Source organism: Cyanistes caeruleus, chromosome 2 (genome assembly GCF_971803275.1).
Source record: "Cyanistes caeruleus chromosome 2, bCyaCae1.hap1.1, whole genome shotgun sequence".
NCBI classification, from domain to species: domain Eukaryota; kingdom Metazoa; phylum Chordata; class Aves; order Passeriformes; family Paridae; genus Cyanistes; species Cyanistes caeruleus.
Window position 1 is genome coordinate 35639587 of NC_141702.1, and position 18855 is coordinate 35658441.

Sequence of the window (18855 nt, forward strand, 5' to 3'; positions counted from 1 at the left end):
CATCCAGAGATCCCAGCTTTGTTTTTAAAGTTAGTAGCTCGAGAAAGTATTACTATTAATGCAAAAGAAGAGATTTATTAACATTACTTAGGGGGAAGGAGAAGTACTTAAAAGCCATTTTCACCCCATCATAGTTACATTGCTAGTTTCACTTAAAACTACCCTAGAAATAAAAAGCTTCAAAATCCATGTGATCGGTTATAAATGTGCTCAAGTTTAAAAGTTCCCTGGCAAAATGACTGGCAATCAGCACAGATGGGCTTACTTGCCTTGTTATATAAAGAGACGTCCCATCACTGCGCATGACAGTGGAAACTGTTGAGAGGTCTTTCTTCTCCGAGAGATCCACAACTCCTGTCCCTTTTCTGTAAGTTGAGGGAAAATACTGATGTCACTGCAAGATACTACACAGGTAAGTTCAGGCAAGACTGAGGTCAGAGCCAAAACCAAGGCCTCTTGCCACAACCCCCCCTCCCTCTAGACAGTCTCATTCTTTTTGTCTGAATGACCGTCTCCTTTTAGTCTTTTTGAAGACTGTTCCTACAAGTTTGCTGTCACCACTGCTGATGTCAGGGAGAAGCCTGCCCACATTCTGGTCCTTTCCATGGCTCCCATCCCAGTTCAGCCAGGCACCTCTTTCATCAAGGCAAGGATCTCATTTAGTTCTGCTTATTAAATGGTACACACAGCTACCAAACTAATCAACAGCCTAAAACACCACTAGGAGTTGAACATTGTCATTGCACCCAATTTGTCAAGTCCAGGCTTCTGTGCTAGTCACAGAAAAGGAAAATGTAAATTTTAGCTGTGACTGCACAAATCCTGATGGTATTCTACTAGAACAGCTACCAAAACCATGTAACTCCAAAAACATGTAAAACTCTTCCCCTCAGATTATGTACAAAACTCACTCATCTTGTTGGAAGTGCAACTGAGATGTTAAAAAAAGTAAACGACACCAATAGATTGAATGAGTTCATACATTGTTTTCTGAAGGAGTCCTTTATCTTCCAGCATCTTCAGAACCTCCTGGGCCTTCTCTTGGTAAAACGATTCTCCAGAATATTCATCAAAATGCACTCCTAGACGCTGAAAAGTTACCAGAACATCAAAGAAGGGTAATATCATTAAAATAAAGGCTAACCATTTTTCTGCAAGTTAAGTCAGATGATAGGTTACAGATCAGATACAGTGCAGAGATCAGTGTTATTGCAGGAAATGACACTTCATTGTTAAAAGGAAAGGATGCTTGGATTTTGATTTAACCCATTTCTGCATTAGAATGAATCTCTCCCTGAGGTGAATATGGTGTTGGATGTAATATTCATGAGAAATCAGGCATCAACTGGTTAGAGCAATTCATACACAAATTCTGAGGCAAGTCTCTTACTTGGTGTGCTGGAGGTGAAACCAGTGGGCTGCAGAGGAACTACCTGGACATGAAACCAGCCCTATTTCAAAAGGATGCTAAAAGGAGTTTTAAAAAGTAAAAGCTGCTCACAAACACTGCTGAGCACACAGAAATCAGCACTACCATGAAGGCTGTGGGTACACTCAGAAGAGACAGGATGACCTCAACTGTCAAACCTGGTCAGTTCATCAGTTCAATACATTTTTGTTTAAATGAAACTAGGAGAGAAAGATCTAGCTGTACCAGTCCTCATGTGATCAATGATGGGTGACCTTCAAGATGCAGCTGCATACACAGCCCAATACCTAATTACCTTCAGAGGTCTGCTTTCAACAAGAATTATCTAGTGTCTCATTAGGAGACCTTAACTTAAGAATACTTTTTTGGCTCCAGTGATACGTTTCAGGGAAGAAGTTAAAGCAGAGCGATTTTGAATTATAAACTGTTTCCCAGTTTTTTAAGATGAATTTTTTGGTCAGTGGCACAAACATGTCCCATGAAACAGCAGACACTGGCTCCACTCATGAGATCACATGTGCAACAGACAGCTGTGTATTAGCTCAACTCCAACAGCAGGGAACTCCTGCTGCTATAATTTCTTACACCAAATTTAATATGCAACATTATAACATTAGATCAGAAATGGGAAAACAGAGTTATCTTCTAATAAAATTTATTACATGGAAACTGTTAAATTTGGTGGGTTGTAACTGACTTCAAAGATAAAGCAAAACTAAGTAATATTTATCCAACACTGATTTGCCTTGCTGCTTAGCACCACAGTTTGAGCTTCAGGACTTTTGAGAAGGGAGAATTAGTCTAAAGGCCAACAACCTGGACACCGTTAAATAAAATGTATCTAGCATGTCAGCAACTTAAGTGACAGCCTGCTTGGATGAGAAATCAACTACTGTGCTTTTACCATGCAGAATGAGGCTTAGCCTGGCATACTGAGAAAGAGCTTCCCCACAACATTCTAAAGTTTATGGGAAAAGCAATGAATTGATAACATTAGAGCAATCTCTGATCCCAAGTGAGTCCACTGCTTGGCAGTCTCCTAGATGAAAAGGTCACTGTCAATTATGCTGATGAAGCAATACAGAAAGAGACCATTTTACCAGAAACACAGAAGGAACACTTGGATGATTTGTACCTTATAAATCCGGATGTATTCCTCAATACTGAGGTCTCTAAATTGCTTCCAAATTGACAACGTCTGCTCATCACGGTCCTCGAGTTTTCTAAAGAAATCCTTAGCCAGCTTTTTTGTGTTTTCATCTTCTGCTGCTTTGTTAATCTGCACATACACCTAAAATATGACACTGAAAATGTTGAAGCAGAATAATCCTCTCCTCCAATGAAAACAGTTCTACAAGAACAATACAAATACATTTAAAGATGACATTCTTAAAGCCAGAAATTTTAAAAGACTTGTTAAAGCAACACATTCCCCGTTGAAAGAAACAATGAATAGCCCAAAGCCCAATAGGAAAATGTGCAGTTTATCTTGAAAGAAGACTAATGCCCTAATTCCTTACTGCTGCTGCTATCATCCTCTTCATAACCTTGAAATGACTGCAGCAGCAAAATAGGGAGGAACTAATTTATGCATGGAAGGGAACCTATCACAGACTTTTAAACCACAGACATGTCTTCAGAGGACCACAAAATTGACATTTATGGCAACTGCACTGCCTAAAATTGAGATAGCAGTTGAAGCAACAAAATCCTTGATGGACTCAGTATTTTACAAGTGTATATTACTAGAAAAGATTGATTTCACACACCAGCAGAAAAAGCATCACTTTGAAACACAACTCAGTTTTTGATGCAGCTAGGCATACAGCTGAATAAACACTTAAAAATTTGGAATAACTGAGAAACTAATTTGGTCTCAAACAACTACAGTTTTAGAATCTTTTGCATCTTGACTGAATACTGTTCTCTACACCTAAAGGCAAATTTTTAAGGTCATAAAGCCTACATGCTACTGCAATAGCTGGTATTTTGAAGCTTTAGTGCAAAGTTCAAGTATAAAAAATTAAATTCTAAGAGTGGACTGAAATTATAAATAAAAATGAAGTAATACACACTGATGCACAATCCCAAAAATAGGACTGCTTCTTGTTTTCTCTTTTAATCAGTCCTACAGCTCTAAAACACTTCAGTGTTAAGAATCTATCACCTTAAATCCACAGGGCTTAGGGATGAGGGAACAAGCGAGTAAAGTTTATCTGTGTCAAAGAAGATGGCAAGCTCAGAAGGAGCTATTCTGCCATATAAACAATCTAACTAACATGCATTCAGCTGCTGAGTATCCAAGTACTCACAGTTTGTTCCTTTGCCACGAGACAGATTTACACATAACAGCTCTCCTGTGTCACTCTGCCTGAACAGCAGCATTAGCCACAGCTCCTGTATCCAGCTCCGAGGGTGAAGCACAGCTCAGCTTTGTGCTAAGAACACACCTGAGAGTGACACACAAGACCCCTGACAAAGCCCTGTTAACATGTGAGATCTTTCTTTTAGAGGATGAGGGCTTGAACATTAGCCATCCAGGAATATTGCCCACCTTCCCTCCCAGTTACTGGCACTGTGCAGGTAAGCACTTAAATCCCTTATGTGTATTGTAGCTATATCACACCCAGCATGGCTGTCACACAAAGATCAACAAAAAGGAAATACTGACTCAGATGGTATCAGGAATGGTATATTCAATGGAGCAAGCCAACAAACCATAACCTGTTTAATCCTGGAAAGACGAATCTAGTTGGTCTCCTCTGAACTTACCTCAAAAAGGTGCTGCAAAGGACTGGATTTTAGTTTTTCTTCGTTGCCAAAGGACTGGAAACCAACACCCAATAAGCCTTGAATAACAATTACATATAGAGTTAGACAACAGACCAGAGTATATTGATAGGTTGTTTTTGTAAGTCTAGTTTTAACACTGCAACATTTTGAAACAATATAATGGTGTATGCTACAAAAAGAAAATCAAAAGCATAGCCTATCATTCCACTGCATAAACATCACCCCCCCACAACCCCCCTGAAATACAATAGCTAGAAAATAGTAAGAAATACTGTGTTGATTTCTCAATTCCTCATAAGGAATTTATGTTTCTAGACTTGTATAAAGAATTATCTTTTACACAGCAACATGATGTAAATACGAAGCCACACAGTGGAAACTGATCAGCAACAGAACATGCTCAAAAGTCCTTGTTTTGCTTCCTCCCTTATTAGTATTATAATTTTAAGGACAATAAGAATTGGGATACAATATAGAGTTCTTCATACCACTCACGCAATGTTTTCAAGAAAAATTTTTGCTGCTTGCTTAAATATGCAGCTTTTTTTGAAACCCAATTTGGTTTCAGGACTTTCCAAAAGAAATCTAAAAGAGAAAGAAATCCAAATCCCAATCTTTTTGTCTAAATGGAAAGACCCCATTAACTCTTTCAGTAATGCAGCAATATTAACATGTCAGGCTCTTGGATTATATGAAGCTGACTTTAAGGCCATCTTACTCCTCTGAGCTGACAAGGACCAGGACTGATGTAGGAATAGATATGCAGGTATCCCTTTGGAAAACTCTCTGCAACTAAACAAACAGCACTGTCTCAAGAACTTTCCTCTTAGAAACACTGAGTACAGAAGAAAGCATGGCTGACTTTAAGAAGAACAGGTTAGGTTTTAGGAAACAAAATTAGTCTAATCCTATTGGAAGGGAGTTAAGGACAGCTTGTTCTGTGAGCAATCAGAGCTGGGTTTCCTAATGATCTCTCTCAGATATTAACATATCTAAACATTCCGTTATTCAGTGCTGACTTCACATCTCCAGCACAACTGTCAGTCTTTATTCAACCCAAACACATCCTTCCATGTATTTTTTGTCTTTCCCATATTATCCCCAGACCTTGTTATCCTCACCAGTTAATGGCAAGATGCAGCACATGTTGGAACTGATTCTGACTTAGGGGTGCTGACTGGTTAGCCAGCAGGTTGAACACAGAAGCTAACTTTTCCTCCCAGAGGTCAATATACTGTATTTCTACTTTTACTCAGCTGCCAACTGTCGTAATTCCAAAATAAATTAATTCTCTTAGAGATATTTTTCTTTGTCAGACCTGGCTAAAGTTGCCCAATGGGTTAAAAATTTATTAGGAGCAGAGTGACAGGGAGACAGATAAACAGATAGTGTGACTGCATTTGCTACCTTAAAAAACCTGCTGCAAAACTGCCTAAAGGCTGAGACCTCTCTGCTATCTTTCAGGAAAATATGTTTTCAATTCTCATATTTTAAAGCCTCTGACAATAGCAGTTGTAAAAGCAGATGACAGATCATTAATTACAGCACTGCTTCTGAGAAAGGACCATTACAGTAATACTGCTGTGCTGTAACTCTGTATGACTAGCATGACTATTATTTGTTACAATACCTGCCATATATTTGAGCTGAGCCTGCCCAAATAAAAAGGTGAGTACCTACTTTGAAAGAAGTAGTTGGAACTGCTAGGTCAAAAGCATGATTCTAAGAGTTGAGTGCTGCACAAATGGCACACATGTAAATAATGGGTACTGTGATCTTTATACCTTCAGGAACCTTGATATCAAAAAACATAAAATTCCTGATATTCAGACTTCAGAGTGCTATTTAGTATCTTCAAAGGCAGACTGAATGAGGTCAGCTGAGAAGCCTTTTATCCAGACAGCATTTCACTGCTTAACTGTCATTGCCACATTTATTATACAATAGGGTAGTGATAAAATTATGTCTAAGGGGCAAACATGAATGAAAAATGCAAAGATGAAATTTACTCAATTTTTGGTGAATTCATTCTGTATTCAATTCTTATGAAACAAATCATAAGTGAAGCAAAGCTCTGCTATAAGATACTGTTTCATCAGAAACAGGATCAGGAAAGGCAAGCTGCAGGGGAAATAATTCAATAAAGGAGAGAATGTTTTATTACCGCTCTCACAGTCCTGAGAATGTTATACCGCACTGCCTAAAATCCAGGAATTTAATCCAGAAGGACAACAGGTAGAACTGAATGTATTTTAGTTATCTACGCTTACAAATCCGAATATAAAAATGGATTGAAAGTAGGGCATTGACTTTAAATTTTTAACCCAATTCTGTTCATAATATTGATTCCTTGATGTCCCCCAAAACAGCAGTACTATTGAAACTGGAGGGGGCAGCATAAGGACTGGAATAATGAAAAGTGACCACTTAACAGACATTGCACTTTGTGTTTGCTATTTAAACATCAATAAATGGACAGCTTCCAGAGCCTACTGTGAAAGAAATTGGCATTTTTTATAGTTTTCAGAGGGTGTACCAGCTTTCAAGAATGAGGAAATGGGCATGATTGCCTTTTTTGAATGCCTAAAAATATGCCCAAACCAGCTTTTTGGGGGCAATTAGAAAAGGAGATGGAACTATAGATCAATTTAAAGTGCAAGGTTAACAACAGAAGTCAACAAAGTTGTGAATGCTATGGATGGGTCAGCTACCATAACAGAGGGATAGCTATAGATCCAGCAATGGGACATAAATATCTCTGGTGTGGGAATAAATATCAAGCCATGCATCCTCAGGTTGCACTTGAGAAGACTGTTCAGTCCTCACTAATCTGATGATTTCAGAAGAGATGGAGGTGCCTATCTGTATGCATACTGGACTGTTAGTCTTCCAGCCCCTATTCACTTGCACATTCTCCATCTACACACTTCTCTTCTGCTATATTTTATGGGGAAATTGAATATTCTGGGGAAAGTGTAGGAATATCTCTAAAGATATAAACTCTCTGAGCCCCAGTGTGCCAAAATGTGGTTGTTGTGGAAATTCATTATGCTCTATGGATGATGAGAAAAGGAACAACAACAAAAACCCAAAACCAAGCAACCAAAGAAACAAAATCCAAACCCAAAACAAAACATATAACCCCCAAACTACACATTTAGTCTGAGAGAAGAGCTACTGAGAGGGACAGAGAGACAGCTGGATAAATTTGGTCCTGTTATTTCTTGGACATCAGTACAATCATACAGCTGATGGATCATTCTGGATTATCAGTACAGGTCATACTGCTGATGGATCAGTCTGGACTATTTTGTTCAGATTTTTTAAGGAAATGAACTATACATTACCCACATGGAGACATGATATCATTCCTTATGAGCACAGAGTGAATCCAATGGGCCTACAAAAACTGAAGCTGGAAACCTAGACCACACTATACAGTAGAAAAGGATACAGTATAAAAAAATATTGAAACATACCAAACTGCATGCCCCAGTCACCAAGGTAATTTATTCTTACTACTTCATGTCCCAGCGCAGCTTTGAGATTTGCTATAAAATTCCCTGGTAATGAAACAAAAATAATATTATTATTCAGTTGTAGGCAGTCTCTCATCCCTATGGAACAGTTTTCTGGTTTTGTATCACCTGTATTCAAAATTAAGCAGAAAAGCAATCAGATGGAATATTCTGCAGGATTTGCTAAAATACCTGACAACTGAAGCAGCAGTAGCAGTAATAGTAAAAAGTGAGTTCCTTTCTGAGCAGGAAAAGAAAGGCTGTACATTTGAACAGTGCCACAGAGTGTCTCGCACTACAGAGATAAAAACATACACAGGTGGATGTACATGCACATGTTGCAAAGTGTAAGATCATGAAAAACCTTTTAAAGTCATTTTGTATTCTCACACATACGTGGCATTATACATAATTCCATCACAGTCAGGCAACCTCAAAGCAGGTTAGGCAAGCACTCAAAATTCACAAACTGCTGTTAAGTGTGATGCTAAAGAGAGAACATCGAGTCCTGAATCTCTGTAGACTCTTGGAGCAGTTCTGAGCTCTGCATTTAACAGACCATGTTCCAAACTTGTCGTATCCTATAAGTATATATATATATATATAAGTTCCAGCTGCTCTTACGACAAAAATCCTTTTTCTCTCTCCTGAGCTTAGTCATAGCCTTAGAATTACAAAGAAGAAATAATCACATCCCTTCCTCTCTTTTCCTTTGCTTCAAGGGTACCTTTTAATTACAATACTGTTGTAAAGGATGCAGAAAACTTGTATTGTTATAACACCACATTCTAGCTTGCAATTACTTTCAATTCCATTCTCTGTAGTGAATTAATTGTCTTACTCTGGGACAAACATTGATCTACAGAACTATTTCTGAAAGTAGCTTTTTTCTGTAACAAAGGATCCAGAAATGGGACATAAAAAAAACCCAAATACATAATTTCACTCAACTATCTGTCCATGGAAGAGGCAATTAATTTATGTAATTAATAACTATACATGATGAATTAAGTATAATTAAAAACGAATACATAAGATGCACAGATTTTGTAGGCTCTTCTGCTACAACCTCCTAGTTTTTATTGTGAGATCAGGAAATGAAGGACAAATACAGTTTTCCATATACCACTAGAGCACTGCACAAGAAATTTATTAATTATTCTATTAGAAATTACAGAAACTGTCTCGGTAATACTGGCATAAAGTAATTAGCATATAAAAGCAAGCTTTTTGCAGGGCAGCCACCAAGACATAATGATCCGAACTGCTCTGCAGTCCAGTGTAAATTGAGAATTAAAATTCAAAGGACTCTCTTAACACCTCAATGAAAACTGCCTTGGGTGTCTTTGAAGACCAATTTTAAGCTACTTCATTTAATATCCACAGTCGTAAAACTATATTATGTGTGACTTAATAAATCTGTCAGCAACACACCACGTTCTTTTCTTCACTGCATAATGAGCAGAAAGGTTTTAATTAGCAAGCTGAGCCTGACACAAGCCACTCACACCCGAGGAGTGAGATGTTAGCAGTGCTCTCCTGTCAAGTGAGGCAGGCAGAGCGAGCAGCCCTCCCAGGAGGCAGTGAAATGCACACTCACCTACTATGGTGGAACGCAGGTGTCCTATGTGGAACTTTTTGGCAATATTAGGGGAGCTGTAACAGATTTTTACAAATAACATTTGCTCAGTGGACAAAACTGCCAGATCACAAAGTTAAAAGAATTCAACACATGTATCTAGAAGAGCTGAAATAAAAGCTCAATCCTCAATTTTCCCATGAGATTCCCTGATCAGCCTCTGTCCTAGACAGCAAGTGTTCTTATCCAACCAGTTTTCCCTCCAGTATTAGTTAACAGACAGTGCTGTGGTTAAACCACCCCATCAACCAACCCAAGAAAAGCAAAATAATCTAATCAAAGCCCAGCTGTGTTAGCAACAAAGAATCAAAAATATCTTCTCACTTTTCTACACATTTTGGACATATGGATCATTCTCCTCATGTCTTTTTCAGAGATAAACCAGGATGAGAGATTTTGTGTAACCAAAATGATATCTTTCCAGCAATGCCCACCCATCACAAAGAAAAACAACAAAAACCCAACTCTTTACACAACTGTTTACCTAGATTAATATATATATATATACATATATACATATATATAAAGTTCAGCTATGAAAATTCAACCTCCAAATTAAAGCCAAGTTCTTACTTTTCAAGACTAGAAGCCTGCAGAGGGAATATTACTCAACAAAAATATTTATGCATAAAAAATTTGACTCAGACACTTTTTATACCATGAGTAGGTGACAGTCAACAAAATTGCAGTGGAAAAAAACTTTTGGGGACAGCAGTCAACAAGATTTAGCCAGACAAATGACTGCTTTCTTTAACAAGCCAGGGAAGAAGGTAAAAAGGCACAAAAAAAAACCTGCTTAGTGCCTGGAAATTCAGGCTTTACTACTTCATAACAAAATAATAAGAAGCTTTCTTAAGAACTGAATGCTGTTAGGTGTTAAATGAGAATATTCTCAATGGAGGGCTGTGTAAGGCATGAACTCCTTAAATACCAAAAATACATTCTGGGAAAAAAGCCTCAAATCCCTGAATATAATTTATATTCTACTTGGTGAATATATCTGAATGTCAAATACTGCTAAATATAATACTAGTTAATATGGTTTAACATTACAGGCGTCACACTTTACAGCAATGACTATCAACCAGAAAATATCAATCAGCAGACAAGGCAATTGTCTCAAAGACCCTTTAGATGTGCTTACCTGAACTCAATCACCGCCTTTTGTCTGGGAACTGTAGAGAAAAGTTCACTTTTTATTCCATACTCTGAGCCATCTTTCCACACCTGCTGCAGCACAGTCTAAAGTACAATTTTTAAAACAACAACAACAAAAAAAATCAAATCCACACAAGAAGTTTCACCAACAGAAAGCATCGCCAGGAAAACTGTTTACCAGCCACAAATCAGACTGATCCCACATCCTTTATTCACATTAGTAATTAGATGTCTGGTTTTCCAAGCAAACAAGGTCTCATACACAGACAAAAATGCCACTAACTTTTGAAAGTTGTATTTGATCAAATAAAAAATTTAAGAGGAATTGTATACAGAGTTTTGGTGAAAATTAAGGCTCAATTTTGTGAAAAACTTCTACTCTTTTAGTGCCAAAGAAAGCCAACTCTTCAATCCTAACGTGTCCAAACAACTCTTCTTTCTCTCTTCCACCTGCAAGTTTCTAAGGGCAGTATGAATGATCTGTACTAAAATATGTCAGCTTTGAAAGTCTGGAGATTGTAAAATGCCTTAAAATATTCATCAGGACAGTTTGTATGAGTATTATCAGTGATGTGCTCACAGCACCAAGTCAGTCCCTCCATGAACTGAAATGTATAAGGTCACACAGGCCAATGCACTATAGACCTAACCTGTGAAGCTGTATGAACTGAACAAGTCTCCTGAATATAACAGAACCATTAACAGAGTGAAACAAAGTGGAAATCTCACTTCATTCAGTGGAATTTTTTCTTATTTTTCCCATTCAAAAAACATCACTTTAACATTTTTCTGCAACAGCTATTGATTTTTTTTTAAAAAAGGAACAGCATCTGTAAAAATACTTTAATTCTGTTCTTATTATGACACCTCAGAAGGCAAGCTAGACACACACACAAAATTTAATCATACACCCATTCTCTAGTAGCCACTGGCTTGGTTACAAGGTATATGTACACTTCAGTCAGGATTATTGAAGAATACATCCCCACTTTTGGATTTTTTTTCCCCCTGGATTTTTTTTTTCCAGCGAAGTGTGTAATGAAAGATCTGCTGTCAAATACTTCTATGCCAGGTAAAACCAAGAGTATTTACAAGATCAAAACTTCTGAGTTGTACACTGTCAAAACTCAAAGTAGATGTAAAAAAGCCAGCATTTTAAAGCAGAGAGAGGAAGAGTTATGATTATTAGTGAACAGTAGATGCATTGTTTCCCCACAAGAGGAAGCTTTCTTGAGCCTCATTTCAAATTCTAGGCCTACATAAATCAGCAACAGGGATCCTCAGGGAAAACTTGTGAAAAGACAGTTTCACATAGAAAGTACCTTCCTAAGACAATAGTAGGTAATCCGTAGTTTTATACTGAGAAAACTTATTTTTTACCTTCAAGCACATGAAAGGCACTACTCACCTTTGCTAATAATTCCCTGTTTATTGTAAAATTCACTGTTCCTGGACCAGCGCTGATTTCACTCACTACTGAATCACATTTTAGCTAAGAGAATAAAATAAAACAGAAACTTTAAATGAAAACAGATGAACTGGAAAACTGTAATTCAATCCACTGTGAATATTAATTAAATCCACTGTAAACATTAAATGTTATTTGTTTGAAGCAATCATAAATGGATCATTTCACCAATGCTGTTGGAAAAGGGACAATTTTATTATTTCCCATTCATACTTAATAAGCTCTGAATATAACTCAGCTTGAAATGCCACACATATGTTCCACTTCAGACCCTGCCTGTGCACAGTCTGTTTTCTTTTGACTGGGAGTAGTAGTTGAACTCTTTGTACAGACAAAAGCTGAGATACATTTGACAACTTACACAGCAGCTGCCAGAACTTAACAAAAAAATAAAAAGACTTAGTGACAACATTCTGCAGTACCCAGTGTCACAAAATAAAGATATGAAAGACAAATTAATTAAAAATTTCATTTACAATTTCCATAAGGCACATATCTTGAAAAGTCTGAACCCATAAGGCATATTTGGCCAACCAACACCTAATGTCAACACAAATTTGGGTCTCTTCACAGCCCAAGAGCTTTGGATCTCAACCTGTCATGTTTGAGAGCTTCTTACTAAACCAGCTGTCCTTCATAGTCAAGAAGTTATCTTAAAAAAAAAGGAAAAAGAGGGATGGAAAGCATATAAAAATATGACACAATCACCTCACTCAGTATCTATGAGAGAGGCAAACTATACATTCCTCCTGAAGCCCATCACCATGAAGATGAAATTGTACTCCCATGTTAGATCTCCAGCTTAAGACACTGATCTAATCAGGAGAAACTGTAGCTAGCTTTGAAATGTTTTTATTTTCACAAGCTCTGCTAACAACAAATTCCAATGTTAACTCACAAGCTATGTGAAAAAAACATTTATTGTCTTGACACCGAATTTTCCACCTTACTGTTTTACAAATGGTCCTTTCTGCTTATGGGGCAGAGAGAAAACAGGAACACCCACTGGATCTTCTCCACAACACTTGTTCTGATAAATTTTTTCTATATAATCTGCCATTTGTCACATCTGTAGTTTTTATCTCTCTTTAATAAGAGTGCTCATTTGTCCTCTCCACAGCTTTAACAACCTCTTCTCCAAGTGCCCTGTGGTCCTTTAGTAACCAGATGTCCCTGTGCCCAAGGCTTGCACTAGGATGCCACTGTGCAGTACAGAAGCATTAAAACATCCAACACAACGTCCCCTCCACAAAGAACTAACAGTACAAAAATGAAACAAGAATCAGCCAGCCAAATGAAATCAAAAGCCCATGGAAACAAGACCCCCTGATCTTTCTGTACACACCATTTTCAGAGCACTGAAGTACTTTGCTTCATTTATTGTCTCACTGCCCAGTTATTTAGGCTATTTTAGTCAACTGGAAAAACTTCCATCTCCTTTTGCCTAACCTAAGTACCTGTATTTCAAATATTGTGGCCCATTTCCTCAGAAGTGACTTTGAGCATTCTGTTGAACCTTGAGGCACTCCATCAACTGTTTATCATGACAAAAACCAGTAACTGTCTGCATTTTTCTCTCTACTTTTCTCTCTCTTTTTGACATATAGTTATATTTTGCTAGTTTATACACTGCTTACCTTCTTTGGAAATGATATGACCAGTCTAAACAAGTAAAATGCATCTCATTTATTCATCACCCAACAAAAAGCATTCCTTAGAGATTATGGATTTTTATTTTCCTTTGTCTAGCTGGCACAATCTATTTAGTTTGGGGGCTTATATTGATGGTCTATTCTTCTTTGTTAAAATTGCTCCTCCATGAAAAGCTGTAGGGCTAAATGTTTCAGGATTATTTACTGAGCCACAAACAATAAAGAAGGGAAGACACTCGTAGCTTCCTAAACACTGGGAATAGCTGGTTGTTTTAAAATGACACACAAGGAGAAAAATAAAACTTGTTACTGTGATGATACAGTCATTGAAACAGATTGGAAGGGAGGCTGTCTAATCCTCCCTCACTGAATTTCAAAAGTCCTCAGCAACCTCATCAAAACAATCTGCACTGGGGAGGATATGGGAACAGATAACTTCCTGAAGTCCTTTCCAACCTGAATTATTTCATGTTTCTAGATCATCTTCCAGTTGTTTCAGAACTTTTGGATGTATATATATATATATATTGGTTGCATCATCAGTTCTCCTTCCACCCAAGTCAGAATATTTATCTTGTTAGAACAGGTCCAAGACAGGGATAACTTCAACATCTCAGCAACGAAGAATGACGTGAGAAACAGTTTAGCTCCTCAGTAGTATTACAAATGGTTTTATTTGTCCTTTTTTTCACTATTAACACCCAGCTACTGCCATTTCCCAAATGGCACACCTGAAAAAAATTGCTGTTCCAAGAAAACTCAATTTCAGGCAGATAAGGATTTGAAAGTTAGGCCTGTTTGTCCCACAGGCCAACTTCATCCATTGCCTTTCCAGAGCTGGGTTTTGCAGTCTTTGGTTTTCTGAGCTACCATACAGTCAATTTCTTCTTCAAGTGCTAGGCAACAGCACAGACCATGGCACACCCTTTAAGATACCCACCTAACTTCACCAGCACTATTTAATAGAAACTGTTTGAAAACAACAATTTCACAAGAACCTTAACCAAAGCTGCTTCTCCAACTCCCTATGAAGATGCTGTGTACAATTACAGTAAGTACAGTCATCAAACTACTTTGACCCAAACAGATGCTTGGAGAAAGGATCCTTTTCTTATTATACATTCCCTTACACATCTTGTCTGTAAGTTCATTACTAGATCAATATATGAGGAGTTCATTAACATACCCTTTCAGCAAGCTGCTGAGCTTGAAGATGTTCCAAGCAATCACTAGAACCATTTTCTATTACAGAAGCAATGGAGAGCTGGAAATCAGCAACATGCCTGAAAAAAACCACAAACCAACAACATATGAAAATGAGGGGGAAAAAAAACCTGCTGGGGAGATTTGGCAGATCCAAGCTGACTCTGCATATGACAAGTGTAATTGCTAAGTATAACCCAGTCACAAATACCTGAAGATTCACTATATTTAGAAAGCTGGACTAGAAGGCCAAACATCACCTTTGCTCTAATACAATCAGAAAGTAGTTATGGTGACAACACCATCATGTAATAAATAAAAACTATGCTCATGAATAAATAAAATTTACTTGCTAACATTATTGCAACTCTTGAGCAGGACACAGAAAAAAATCCTCCATAACTTTACATTGGCTCTAAGCAGTTTCACATTCAGATCATCAGTGTTGAAGCATTTGCCATCCACGCACTGCCAAAAATTCGTACAGGCTTGTAAGCAATTATATTTACTTTAAGCTTTCTTGCAAAAATACAGGGATTTAATTGGATTGAACTATCTTTATACATTGGTATAAAAGGTTTGGGATTTTTGTCTGTATTTTTTCCCTGAAGTCTTGTTAAGCTTTAACAATAACAGGCATGCCATAAAATAATAAAACATACCAACATTGAAGATAAAATGTAAACAACTACCGTTTTTTGGAGACAGGAACTGCAGATATGGACTTTATTAAATTCTCTGGTGGCAGATCCAAAACTTTTGAAAGCTAAATTGAAAATAAAGAAAAAATTGACTTAAGCTGAAAGATCCAAGGAAAAATACTGCTCCCTGTTTAAATACCCACGGGGGATGCACCTTTTATATCTGAAATCTAATTTCAACCCAGGTAAAAAAAAGCAAGGACTTTATAACTATTATGAACAATACAAAAAACATACAAACTTAAGAGATGTTAAAGGACCCTTAGAAAAAAGGCAAGACAAAACACCACAGAGAGTTGATTTTTTTTTTATTTTCTCACGAAGAATCCCATCGAAACCATTCTGGACTTAAGTAGTCATGGAATGAGAGGATGGTTTGGATTAGTAGGGACCTTAAAGAGCACCACGTCCCAACCCCTGCCATGTGCAGGGACACCTTCCACAGCAGCCCGGGCTGCTCGGAGCCCCATCTACCCTGGGACACTTCCAGGGATGGGACCATGACTATGCCCGCCTCACTCCAGCTCAATCCCAGCGGGAAACCCCAAAGCGCGCCATGGACAGGGGCGGGGCGGGTCGCGCCCACTGTGAGCCGCCCGGGCAGGGGGAACCCGTTGTGAGGGCACGGAAGGGACATCTGGTTCAGGGGGCACTCCCGCTCCACGCCAGCCGCGGGAAGAAGCGGTGTGTACCTGGGAAGCAATGCTCCTCCGGAAGGAACCTGCTGCCATGGCCGCACCGCTCGGCTGAAGCTCCACGGCCCACCCTTATTCTCCACGGCCGACCCTTATCCCCCCCCGCCCCGCTCCTTTCCACCCGCCCAGGGGCGGGCAGGGCCGTACCATTCTCAGGTTACAGGGGGAGGAGGAGAACAGTGGTTGCGCTGGGGGTGGAGGAATCGCGCGGCGCAGCGCAGAGGGGGCTGTACCACTGCTCAGGGAAAAGTGGGGGGAGCAGAGGCGCGGGGACGCGCAAGGCTGTGGGCGGTGCGTCGGAAGCGCGCGTGCGCGGGAATTCCTCCTCCTCTTTCTCCTCCTCCTCCTCTTCCTCTCCCTCTCCGGTAGCGGCGGGCGAGGGGCGACATGAGCACGTGTTCCGTATCCAAGGTGAGGAGCGGGAGAGAGCGGGGGGTGCTCCCCAGGGAGCAGCGAGGCCTGTGCGGGAGCTGGACCCGCGGCATCATCCGCCGCGTCCTGCGCCTGCTCCTCTTCCCGCCTGCTGCAGGCGCTGCTTTTCCCGCCTCCCTGCTGCCCAGGCTCCCTGTTCCGCTGCCCGCCCCTTCCCAAAGCCTTGCTGGCTCACCATCCGTACCCGGCCTCGCTTTGCCCGAGGCGCTGTTTGTCTTTGCCGCAGTCCCACAGAATCACGGAGTATCCTGGGTTGGAAGGGACCTCCAGGGACCATCGATTCCAGCCCTTATCCCTGCACAGGGCAGTCCTAGAGTCACACCATGAGTAGTGAGTGACCCCGCACTGTTACCTGCCCGCTGCCTTCCTGGCACAACAAAACCCGTTCCCACTTGGAGTAAATGTCACCCAGAACAGAGCCAGGAGTGTTGTGGCTGAAGGTTTTGTCACTTCCAGGTGAAGTCTGGTGGCGTTGCTTGCTGCCACACTCATTGCTTCACCCATCCACCCCCCGCCGCCCCAAAACAAGTTCAACAAAGAAATAGAACTAGAAGTGCTGTCCCCCACACGTTAAGTATCTGTTACTGCCTTGATATTTCCGAATTGAAAGCTTTTATGTGAGCTGTGTTCAGAGCAGGCAGGAGGGATAGTGCATTCATCAGAGCGTCAATGAATAGCGAGACTTCAAATGTTGATTTGGAACATATATTTAATCTCTTGCTTGATCATGCAGTGAGCAACAGTAATGCTTCACAGCCTGTGTTTTATCATCTCAGGAAGGCTCCTGCCCCTTCCGTTGCTTTTCACTGAGTTGTGGTATGCAGCTGCATCCTTTGGTGCAGAAGGCGCTGTGCAGGTTATTACTTCCAGAAGTAAAGTGCTTCCAAACGAACTTAAAACTTAATCTGAAACAGCTGGATTTCACTTTTGACAGTGGCTGTTGCCTGATAGTTTGGCAGTGAATCATGTCACCTCACCTCACCTCATTTTACATATAGTACTTCTTTGCTGTTTTATATTCTAGTCTCAGCCACATTCAGTGGTGTGGAAAAGCCAGTGCTTGCAAAGCATTCAGCAGTGTTTATGTTTGGTTTGATGAAGCATCCATTCTTCTTTTGTGTATATGATTTATACTCACTGTGGCCAGTTCCCTTTCTGCATGCAGCAGTACAACTATATCTGTAGGACACCTTTTTGCTGTGGTTGTTCCAGAGTGTTTGGCACTTGTAGATTAACCAGTGCTTTTGTCCAGCTGTTTATAAATGGTATTTAATATACGTGGTAAAATGGAATGTGTCTGAAGGCATTTCCAGTTCACGAGGCTGTTTTTCAGAGAGGGTCAATATAAATGTTGGTGTTTTACTGCAATTTCTTACTTGTGCAAGAAAGGAAATAACATGTCTGAAGTCACTCAACAGACTGGTGACTGTGAGCAAAATTGAACATACCTCTGGTGTTTGATTTTTCATTACATTGTTCTTACTCTGGTGGCTGAACTATCCTAGGTTGAGTTCAATAATCCTTGTGTAAGCATCTCCATTGAGAAATGTGGGATTCAGTCTGTTTATTACCAGCACTTAGGTGTTTCCTTCCCCCTTGCTGCAGCACAAGAACCTCACAGTGAGAGTTGGGCAGTGCGTGTGATTTCTGATATATCGGAAATCTTCATAACTCTTCAGAAGAGATGAGCTTCTGTAGAGAGGATGGGGGAAGAAATTTCAAATTTTCTAGAAGAAAATGAAAAAATCTTCAAGAGCTCAAAGCTCTTGCATGATGAAATAGGTCTAACTGTGATATGTCTTGTCTCTACAGGAATTCCTTCGAACAGAGGGTTTTATATGAACCTTTTCCCAAGCATTTGTCATTCTGCTTCTAACCATCTACTTTTTTTTTTGAGATGCAATTCACTGTGGCTTGGGCATGTAATTTTCTTTTATAAGTGACTTAATGACGCTTGTTGCGTTACTTTGGATTGTGTTTTCCATTCATCTTAGCCTCTTGCGTTTTGCTTTGTTTTTAACTGAAACTATACTGAGAAAACTGTACTGGTGGGTCCCCAGGGAATAATTTCCTTTTAATTCTAAACCTGTTGGAGGTTTTGAAGCATTTAAAGAATCTGCTGCTGGCCCAGTTCATGGTTGAACCAAAACGTAGTGGAAGATGAAAA

General features: G+C 39.5%; 2 protein-coding genes across 8 annotated transcripts in view; one reads left to right on the forward strand and one right to left on the reverse strand.

The window, feature by feature from the left end:
* RARS2 (arginyl-tRNA synthetase 2, mitochondrial) overlaps positions 1-16542 on the reverse strand; it is a 30086-nt gene extending 13544 nt beyond the window's left edge. For 2 of the 6 annotated variants that reach the window (XM_023922279.2, XM_023922278.2), the window contains exons 1-11: positions 16254-16407; positions 15553-15626; positions 14844-14940; positions 11946-12029; positions 10524-10621; positions 9341-9396; positions 7702-7785; positions 4202-4278; positions 2565-2720; positions 983-1089; positions 270-365 (exon numbers count right to left, since the gene is read on the reverse strand). In XM_023922279.2, the coding sequence (XP_023778047.2) occupies positions 270-365; positions 983-1089; positions 2565-2720; positions 4202-4278; positions 7702-7785; positions 9341-9396; positions 10524-10621; positions 11946-12029; positions 14844-14940; positions 15553-15626; positions 16254-16292 (968 nt within the window). In that variant the 5' untranslated portion in view covers positions 16293-16407. Of the gene's footprint in view, positions 1-269; positions 366-982; positions 1090-2564; positions 2721-4201; positions 4279-7701; positions 7786-9340; positions 9397-10523; positions 10622-11945; positions 12030-14843; positions 14941-15552; positions 15627-16253 lie in introns of all 6 variants that reach the window. The other 4 variants (XM_086876492.1, XM_086876491.1, XM_086876489.1 and 1 more) reach the window with 4 other exon arrangements.
* The window catches only part of ORC3 (origin recognition complex subunit 3), a 34678-nt gene continuing 32250 nt past the window's right edge, over positions 16428-18855 (forward strand). For both annotated transcript variants that reach the window (XM_023922277.2, XM_086876487.1), the window contains exon 1: positions 16428-16667. In XM_023922277.2, coding sequence (XP_023778045.2) covers positions 16644-16667 — 24 coding nt within the window. In that variant the 5' untranslated portion in view covers positions 16428-16643. The remainder of the gene's footprint in view (positions 16668-18855) is intronic.